This window comes from Scomber japonicus, chromosome 11, assembly GCF_027409825.1.
Source record: "Scomber japonicus isolate fScoJap1 chromosome 11, fScoJap1.pri, whole genome shotgun sequence".
Lineage (NCBI taxonomy): Eukaryota > Metazoa > Chordata > Actinopteri > Scombriformes > Scombridae > Scomber > Scomber japonicus.
This window is the reverse complement of record NC_070588.1, coordinates 20744683-20755131: the sequence shown is the minus strand read 5'-3', so window position 1 is coordinate 20755131 and position 10449 is coordinate 20744683. Positions and strand designations below refer to the sequence as shown.

General features: G+C 40.1%; 1 protein-coding gene across 1 annotated transcript; it reads right to left on the bottom strand.

Annotated features, from left to right (window-relative positions):
• Positions 1-1105: 1105 nt before the first annotated feature.
• On the bottom strand, positions 1106-8547 carry nxpe3 (neurexophilin and PC-esterase domain family, member 3). Its single transcript, XM_053328409.1, has 6 exons — positions 8342-8547; positions 7152-7331; positions 5937-6718; positions 2109-2179; positions 1773-1994; positions 1106-1691 (listed from the first exon to the last, which is right to left on the bottom strand). Exons 2-6 carry the CDS (start codon positions 7242-7244, stop codon positions 1150-1152), a joined length of 1710 nt encoding a protein of 569 aa, XP_053184384.1. The 5' UTR covers positions 7245-7331; positions 8342-8547; the 3' UTR covers positions 1106-1149.
• Between the last annotated feature and the right edge of the window lie 1902 nt (positions 8548-10449).

The following is a 10449-nucleotide window of genomic DNA, read 5'->3' as shown; positions in this document are numbered from 1 at the left end:
AACATGACAATGGCTTACAAATACTTGACAATAGCAAATACTGTCAAGCATGTCAGAAACTCAGCCCTTATAAATAAGGACAAAGTCTCTGAATTGTCTGTCTCTGGTCTTTATCGGGGAAAGACAGAGGATAGAATAGGCACATTATCTCTTTCTGTCACATAGACCTGAATCTAAAAAAACAACCCTTACTCTCTTCTCTTCACTGCCTTCCTGTGATGAAAATGGGACAATATACAGTATTTGATTGTTAAATTATAACAAACAAAGGTCAGGCCGCAGATCAACACACACACACACACACACAATGATTTAAGTGTACATGTGCCAAAGCCCTGTGAAGGTTGGGGAGTCTGAAAGGCTGAGAGGACCTGATGTGAAAAACTAGTACCACTAGGGGTCTCATTTATACCTATTGCATACACACAAAATGTGACGTGAAAGAGGCGCTCCCCGGTTGTGATCTCTAAGAAAAAATGGGAGAATATTCACAGCTGTACGTAAACTCTGACCCATAGGTACAAACATTATGACACCCTTCAAATTTTCAATGTCAAACCTCAGATCAAAGTCTGCTCAACATTTCATCGTTGCTGAGTCAGATAATCTCTTCTAAACTCCTTTAGACCAAGTCATCTAGGGGGGCGTCCGGAAGTCTTCCCCCCTGGACTTTATTTTTTTTAATATCTGTTGTGATACTGCCTGAGAAAAAACGTTAAAACAAGAATTCAGACAATAAGACTTTAACTTCGTTAAAGTAACAAATAGATATTGGCATAAAACAAACAAAAAATACCAACTGGGAATATAGGCAACTTACTACACACGCAAATACTTTGGTAATGTAAACAGATGAACAATCACTGTGCCAATATCTTTGGCATTTCCAGAGTAAAATAACTTTTGTGGGATTCAAAATGCAATATAACAGGCAGGTAAACACAGATTAAAAGTAGCAGTCTGGTAAATACCTTAACATCAACAGTATTTAAAGGGCATGTAGCTTTGGAGAACCCTTCCATCAACCAGCAGAACATTCAGTCCCTTGAACATGAGCACCCTGGCTCTGAGCACCCTGTCGAGCTGCAGGGAGTAACAGTCAGATTCACTATACTCACAGCTCTTCTACTCCTGTTGGCTCTTTTTCTTCTATGGGCAAATGTAAGACAAAAGCATATCCATCATGTTCTTGATGATAGGTGGAGGTGGGTGGAGGGCGTGAGGGAGGTAGTGTGCTGAACTCATTTGCCAGGCGTCTATCAGCAGAACATTCATTCCCTTGAACATGGCTCTGAGTACCGTGTTGAGCTGCAAGGAGTACCAGTCACTGTTGTACAGGCTCACCTCTTGGTCCAGAGCTTGAAGGTTGGCTGAGCGGATTACAATAAATGTCTCCGGTGCTCGGTCCATGAGTCGTACCAGTGCCTGCCGGATGTGACGAAGCCGCCGTATATACACCTCCACAGGAAAGGTGCTGAAGTGGGCCCAGATGCTGAGGACCACAACAGTGTTGGGGCCCCCAGGGAGGCCGTCCACTTCATTGGAAATATATCGCATCTCATTGGACATGACTGTGGAGAAGCGGATGGGAGGACCATGACAGCGGTACTTCAAGAGAATATTATGGGTGCTGTCCACCGCCATGAAAGGTCCAACATTTTTAGGACTGTGTAGGTTGAACTCCTTTAATTCTGTGGAAGGTGGAATAAAGTGAAGTTACAGTGGGAAAGACACACAAAGCCAAAATATAGAGTGTAAAACTCAAAACTCACCTGGTAAAATATTAATGAGGTACTCAAACCACTGCCTGACGGTAGAGTCTCCATACATGTTGATCACCTTGTTCTTCAAACACTGAGTGATGGCAGATGATTCATTGAACTGGCGCATTGTAAAGCCATCTAATGGCCTCCATGTGTCCTCGTAGTAATATCCAGACGATGCTAGCGTAATAGGTTCTGGCTTTATAGTGCTGCTTTCTACGTCTACTATATCTGATACAAAGCAAGAAATGTTGCAGACAAAATTAATTTAAACAGAATAAATCAAAGCATGCACAAACTGTGAAATGACACACTTAACTACACAAATTAGGGTGGAAGGTATACCTGTCCTTGAAGGCAGCACATTGATCCTGTCAGTTCCTGAAGCATGTATGTGAACTTTGATGTTTACACCACTAAGATTAAATAAACAGAAGAGATCAGTGTTGAGTGTTGATCAGCATGAAACAGAATGTTAAAGTATGAAGCTAAAATATTACAGTTTTGCTATTGTCAACAAATACCCCCAAAAGCTAAAACCAAACGTGTGTTGGACAAGAAAACGTCTCAATAGTTCCTGACTTCCTCTAGCCTCACAAATCTGTTGTCTAATTTTTGAAGGGTTAGTCTTTCTTAAAACAGCCGGGCAGTGATTTTGTTAGCAAACATGATTTAAATAGGAGTAAATAGTGCATTTGTTGGGGACCATCTTCCGCCATGGATTTGTATTATTAGAATAAAAAAAACGTCTTAGGGGAAATATCAGAAATGTTCCTTTTTGTATCATCTGGGCATGTCAGTATCCATATTTTATTGACAAAAGGAGGCAGGCTACAACTACTGTCACTATAACAGTATTATACCGTAGGGAACTGAGACAAAGTAAACACCCTGCTGTAGCTACAAGTCATGGACATACAGTGTGTCATTAATGGGAGTTTTGGAGAGTAATAATGACAAAACCCAACCCGAACACAGTGACATTTTCATGCTATCTTAATATGGCTATATATGCTCTTTTAATAAGCTAAGGCATTAAACAACATATGTTCATGATTGCAAGTTAAAGTAGCTGTATGTAACAAATATATTACAAATAATCATAAAATGGCCCTAAAATGTAACCAGACATTAAGGAATCATGTTCATTTCAAACACTGATATCACTGACAGTAGTAGTCCAGCCAGAACATTCACATTTGAAAAGCTCAGTTACAGCCCACAAGTAATGTTTATGTTGTCATTCTGTGTTTTGGCCTGATACGCCACCCACCACCTATCTACCAATTACAAAGTCAGTAGCATTTCAGCATCTTGGTTGCCAGTTTCCACTGAGCTGCAGCTAGGAACACTACAGATAATGTCTGATGTTACAAAACCAAAACAGCCTCTCTTACAGGTCTATTTGAGAGGTCTGTTTGAGAGTCTTATGACTCTCAAATACGTCGTGACAATTTGAGAAACAAAACAAGGGTATGTATAGGAGATGCCTTTGCAGGATCACGTCCAACAACTGGCAACCCGCGTGAACATCAACTCTGGCAGGGAGGGGGCGAGGAGAGACAGCTCTCTCCAGTGTTTTGAACGTGAGCCGCAGTACCATTTCTAAACACTTGGTGTCAGAGTTACATACTTCAACTTTAAATAAGGACACTTCAGCAACAAAGCTGATGTGGTTTGTTGTTCAGACTGTTACTCTTGTGTTATGTAGTAGGACGCTATCGGGCTCAGTGTGACCATCGCCAACTGTATTTTCATCTAATTAATGCAAAACTAAAGCATACAATCATAAAATCTAATAATGTAATGTAGTGTTTCCAAAATAAACTTTTGTACATTTTTAAGTCAAATGCATCATTCTACTGCACTCTAAGAACTAAATTAAGAGGTTATATCTAGAATTTTTTTTGTGCTTTACACAGCAAAAAGGTCACTCCTACAAAGCACAAGAAAGAAATTTTACCAGTTAATAAATGTTTAAAGTAAACTATCAAGACTAATGTCCATATTTCAGCTCTGGAACAAAGAAAACAGAAGTGATTATCCAAGTTCAACTAATTGATTATTATAAACATATAAAATACAGTTTCAGTAAATATCTTTCTCTACGTTGTGTTTCTTTAAATAACTAAACTAAGTGGATCAGGATCAGAGTTGATATATTTTACAGATGGAAGTAAAGAAGCATAAATAATGCTGCTGCTGCTGTGTTTTAAATAGCACGCAGGTGTTTCAGATTCAGAGGTTTGAGGCGGAGCTGCAGGGTTGAGTGGAGGTGTGTGGGGAAGTTTATTTGTGCTGTTGAACATTACCGCTGTGAAACAACAAGTCTGTGCTCCCTCTCTTCATTCACTCTCTAGTTCGCTCGACCACAGCTGCTAATAACAGCGTCCTGTAGCCGCTTAGTGGCTATGACGTGGAGTTCCTCAGGGGTCAGTTCTTGGACCCCTTCTGTTCAGTCTATATATGCTGCCTTTGGGTCTGCAGAACTCTAATGTAGACTATCACAGTTATGCAGATGACACACAGATATATCTAGCACTGTCTCCAGATGACTACAGTCCAATACAGTCATTGTGTCACTGTTTAGAGCAACTAACACATTGGATAAACCAACATTCCTTCAATAAAATCAGGACAAAACTGAGGTCATTGTTTTTGACAATAAAGAGAAGAGGATTGCTGTCAGTAAACACTTTGAGTCACTCTCTCTAAAAACTAGGGACCAAGTCCGAAACCATGGCGTGCTGATAGACTCAGATCTGACCTTCAGCAGTCATATCAAATCAATCACCAAAACAGCCTTCTATCAGCTTAAGAACATATCCAGAGTGAAGGGTTTTATGTCTAAAACAGACCAGGAGAAGTTGATTCATGCTTTCACCTCCAGTAGGCTCAACCACAGAACGCTGCAGCTCGAGTTTTGACCAGAACAAAGAGATCAGAGCACATTACTCCAGTTCTAAAGTCTTTACACTGGCTCCCAGTCAGCTATAGAATAGATTTTAAAGTTCTGCTACTGGTCTACAAATCACTGAATGGTTTAGGTCCAGAATACATGAATGACATGTTAGTAGAATATAAACCCAGTAGAGCTCTGAGATCTACTGACTCAGGTCAGATAGTTGAGCCCAGAGTTCAAACTAAACATGGTGAAGCAGCTTTTAGCTGTTATGCTGCAACTGGAACAAACTACCAGCAGAACTGAAATCAGCCCCAACTGTGAACATTTTTAAATCCATTCTCTTCTCCTGTGCTTATGATTGAGCTCTTTTAAAACACTTTACATTTTAATCGTTCATTTGCACTCTGTCATTTTAATGATTTTAAAGCAAATCATTATTTTATGCTGCAACCTTATATTTAATGCTCTATTCTAGTCTAGTTTTTATTTTATTTGTAGAGCTTGGCGAATAAGAGAAGGTACTTTGTTTCCAATTCTCACTGTTAAATGTTTGTTTTATGTGAAGCACATTGAGTTCACCTATTCATTGTCCGGACCTTTTATACAGAACAGCGAGGTGGAATAGTGAAGTAGTAATAGGGAAGTAGTATTCCCGCATTGACTCTGAGAGCAGAGGAGAGCAGAGGCTAACGTTAGCTGCTCCTCTCCTCTCTCTCAGCGGGGCGGAGCTGAACCCTCCTTGTGCAGCAGAGACAGAGACGGTGTAAAATTGTCAACACTTCATTCAGTTATTCAATAATATAATCCGCACAAAAGAAGATATGTCTCATCCCATATCTCGTTTGAAAATACGTTGATATGTCTTACATATCTTATACATCTTACTAAATCTACCACTCAGCCCTAAAACAACGTAACATTTTGGAGATTGTACAAACATGATCAGCTTATGAAACTGCGGCAGCATAAATTAGACTATAGCGGGCCGCCACAGTCTATAATGGGAAACACTGTGTAACGTACTAATTTCTCACCTTCGGTTGCTTATTTTTTACAGGTGATTTACAGAGTAGATATGTTACTACTACAGAGAAAATGCTTAACTACAGTTGGACTAAAAGTGGGATAAGTTCATTGTTGGTTTTGATTTTTTTTTTTTTCATGGGCTTTGTTCACAATGAGAAAATAAAGAATATCACAAGATGTATTCTTTAACAAACACATAAGTCCAATTACGACATATTTTCCTCATCCTATAATATACAAACCTCTGAAAGAGCAATGCTTCCTTGTTGGTGATGATGTGTTTCAGGTAGCCTCCCTTGGCATGGTTGATTCTGTGTTCACAGCTGAGCATCTTAGGCTTGTAGCAGTACCAGGGCTCGCCTGTGTGGAGGTCTGTGTAGTTGCACAGTGGCTGCTGCTCAGGGGGCAGGCACATGTTACACACAGTCGTTTCAGAAAGGAATCCTAAGCGAAACATGCTCTTGAAATACACACGATCAGGTCTTTCTTCCCTCAGCCGTCGCAACACAGCAACGGCCTCGCTGGAGTGCACCATCGTGATCTCAACCTGTGCAGATCCCACCCAGAGGAGCGGGAACAGAGCAGAATAAAATCCATTCTTGTGGTCCTGCACCGTCCCTGCTACACCTGCTCCGTGCTCTGGGGAGTGCAGTCGAGCCAAAAGGAAATCCCCGCCATAGTGCTTGGGTTGACCATGGAAGTCATGCATTTGGATAAGGACCTCCAGCTGGTCATCCACATGCCACTCCCACCCCGCTTTAGTGGGGAGGATGGCAAACAGGCTGTGCACAGGGTCACTCGTCTGGCGCAGAACAATTTGTGTGGAGCGAAACGGAGGCAGAGGCCAGGCGATTGAGTCCAACAGGTAGCGCTCCTCCAGTACATCTTCAGGGGAGGGTTTCTGGCCTAAATGTGCACAGAAGGTGTGGTTGTGATTAAAAGTAGGGACACCCACCGGGATGAAGGATGACTGGATTCTGCTCTGGAGCTGGTACAGGGCTGAAATTGTGTGGCAGTTCCAGTTCTGAGGAGAGAGATACAATTTATTATTATTAATAAACATATGACACTTTTTTTTTCCTTTTCTTTTTTATCTGTTTCTCCCCACATATCTCTTTAAGATCTAGATTTAGTGAGATGGGTCTCTTAAGAATATGTAAGTTTACTTGGACTTATTTCTTTTTCATTTATGTATTTAACACAGAAAAATGTGAACATCTAATAAAGAATGCAATCAGGGTTCACATGTTTAACCAAACTATTTTCTTGCTTTGTTTGATTGTCTTCACAAAGTCAAATGTATGTAAAAATCTGCATTTCAGTTTAGAAGCTTAGAAAGCCTTTGTATTATGTACAAAGATAAGGTAAGGTAAATTATCATTTTATCCATTTCCCTAAAAAGGCTATTGAGAAAACACATCACTCCAATTAGCTTTGTAACGTGTGTCTCTGCTCACCTCCACGGTGTGGATGTTGCATAGCAAGAAGATGAGGCCAGAAAGGGCTATGAAGAGGAAGATGAGGGCATATTTGGATAGATTTTGGAACATGGTGACCTCCTTCTGTCTCCCATGATCATCCCTGTTTCACGCTCCACTGTCACCACGGTGATGATAACATCATTTCTCCCTCAGCACCTGATGCAGAGAAATACGAGAAGGTTGGACAATAGGAAATTAGCACACATTTATTTGTAAAGCTTATTTATAGAGCTTGGCAAATAAGAGAAGGTACTTTGTTTCCAATCCAGTGCTCGACCGGTTTATCGGCCAACCGATATTATTGGCCAATACGGATCTTTCACAGATCTGTGCCGATATAAAAACTATTTTAAAATGATGCTTAGGTGATTGCAAAATGGTGTCTAAGTCATTATTTGCGATAATAAGTCGATAATAAGTTAAGTTACTACATTATTATCACAGTAAATACATTTGCATACTAATTAGGGTAAACTGAACTATTATCTCCTAATGCTTTGAGGTAAGTATGTGAGACAACTATTTCAACAGAAATATTTGCTGAATTAAGGCCCTGATTGTATATGATTAACAAGAGAGGTGAATAAATATTAAATTAATGCTTTTATGGGTTTTTATTTTTACACAAAACAAACACACAGGTAGGGTTACATAATGGTGGCTTGATGCCTATGAAAACTATGCGTGACTATAGGCCTAATTTAAAATTCTAAAACCACTGTAGTGTGGTGTCATTACCGACACTGAGTGGGGTCTCTAGTCACCTAAAACAGGACTGATATGTTTGTCCCACCAACACTTCACTGTTGTCGGTTAGTTTTCTATTGGTGGACTACATCAAGCTCTAATCCACTAGACTTTACAACCTGAACCTAATATCCATGTTCGGAAAAAAGTCTTCAATTTGAAACAAACTGATAAAGGCCTTACATCATGGTACTGATCACCAATCACATGTAAAGCAAATCCTCCATCTTTAGATCCCAGTAATGCTGAGCTTCAACAACGTAAGAGCCGATAACAGAGGAATGGGATAATATTCAATATTAGACTCACTGAATAAACAAGCAGTACATTGAATTATTAAACACACATATAGGCTACCCCCTGTTGTTGCTGTTCTGCAGGCGTGATTGAAGGCAGGAGGATAATACTCACACACTTACATTAACGTTACAACAACATCATGTCGGACCATAAGAGACGCTGCAGGCCCGCCGGACGAGAGGCACGATCGGTTCGACCGGAACAATAGAGTCGGCCCGGTGGACGGACGGGAAGGTTCCCTGGTTACGGTGACGCTTGGCTGAAAGGGTACATCCTAGATCCTGAATTGCATACACGTAACACTTGCGTCTACTCCTTGCGTCCTAGCCCCGCCCAACAATTATGCACGAATCACAGTCTGTGGCACGAACATGGGCACGAAGAGACGCAGAAACAGCTCGAAGAGAGAATATATGAGGAGATTTTAGAGAAATGAGAAGTTCCTCAGAAACGTCACATGAAGCGACGTCTGTCTCTGATGGGGGACTGATAAACAGCTGGATCGATGGTCAGTCGGCTTTAACAGACGCAGCTTTTACACTTGTGTCTGATGCTATCTGTACTATTATGTTAATCCTCAGGAACTTCTGCATATTGCACAGTTATATATTGCAGATGTGTTCACACTGAGACTGTCTACTGTATACAGTATTTGATTTGATTTATTTGATCACTTTCACCCTTACTTTTCTTGCAATTTGGAATTTCTCCCAAGGGGATCAATATGTTATCTCAATACAGGTGCACAGTGATCACTGATCGATCAGCAGTGGTTTCTCTCTGCAGCCTGTTATAGCTATAGCCTGTTTGACTGTACTGGGTCCTATTCTAAGGCATATGAACCACTTACATTACTTATTCATCATTTCCATCTGTAGGCCTATTGATTTTGTAATTGTGAAGGCATTATTTAAGAGCTTATAATAAATAGCCTACATGTCGTCAGGGTGTCTTTTGTCCAGGAAAAAAATTGAAATGAACTCAAACCAGACGACAGATGATGTAAAACATAAATATGTTTTTAAATGTGTTTCTCGCTGACAGAGACTCTCCCTTATGTTATGTTGACAAGCAATTCACATATTTTTTAACCTGGGAGTGATACACTGGAGTTCAAATTATAATCCTTTCCCACTACGGTGTGACATGACTAATGTTGTGATTTATCAGATCCCATTAGTTACAACAATCAACGGCCAATCAATAATAAAAAGACTTCCCTGAAGATTGTATACGAAGAGCTTCTTCCTTTGGTTTTCTGGCAATATGCAACCATTGTTATAAGGTGTATACCGCCACCTACTGTACACAAGTATGTAGTACGAGATCTTGAACTACTTCCCACCATTAGGTAAATGAATAATAGTTAACTGATACATGACAGCAAAAAACCCTCACTATACTCTCTATGATATAATTCATTCACCCATTAAATATTCTACAACAGCTTTCAGTGTGTCCTCCACCTCGAGCTGTTCCCATACAGTCTATGGCTGTTCCCATATTTTCTTACCTATCTTTTGAGTTAGTCATGATCCCAGCTGTCAGTGCATCATGTTCTGCAGTCACAGGGTATGTGTTCAGTTCTCTTGATTGATCGCCCGAACCTAAAGTTGCCTAGAGAAACTCCACTTTGAAGGACGTCCGAATTCTCGTATTTTGGGTCCAAGGTTCGAGGATCGAGGACAAACTCCTGAAGTTTCCACGGAAGTCTTTCCGGTGGAAACATGGACACACCTCCTTGTCGATGGTCTGCTACAGCTAGTCGGACTTGGAGTGCCTATAGAGAGCCTCTCTATAGGCACTCTAGTTGGACTGACCTGCTTCATCATTGTGGTTTGTCACAGCAATGATGAAATTATATTTTGTTTTCTGATTCACCACAGTTAAAAAGCTGCTAGCCTAATTGTCCTTCTGCTAAAGCTAAACGAATGAACCATGAACATTTATTTATTAGAGAGATTTTTATTTTCACTATGAGTTATTTCTCCCATTAACTGTTACTATGGATAAATATTAAATGTTTTTATGGATAGGCTACAACTATCTGTCAGCAAGAGACACATTTTAAACACATTTATATTTTACATAATTTGTTATTATTTCTACATGAGGCTGAAAATTCCTGAGCATACACCATATATATTTTTCCTGAAAGATTTAGCCTAATAAACAATTTTCAGTGACACGCTGATCATATTCTTCTATTATTAAATAATGCATTCAC

Excerpts from the sequence above, each read along its gene's own strand:
- nxpe3 (XM_053328409.1), bottom strand. The coding sequence starts at position 7,244 with ATGTTCCAAAATCTATCCAAATATGCCCTCATCTTCCTCTTCATAGCC. Across the intron at positions 6,719-7,151 it reads GCAACATCCACACCGTGGAG|AACTGGAACTGCCACACAAT; the intron begins GTGAGCAGAGAC and ends CTCTCTCCTCAG. Across the intron at positions 1,995-2,108 it reads TGTGCTGCCTTCAAGGACAG|ATATAGTAGACGTAGAAAGC; the intron begins GTATACCTTCCA and ends GCTTTGTATCAG.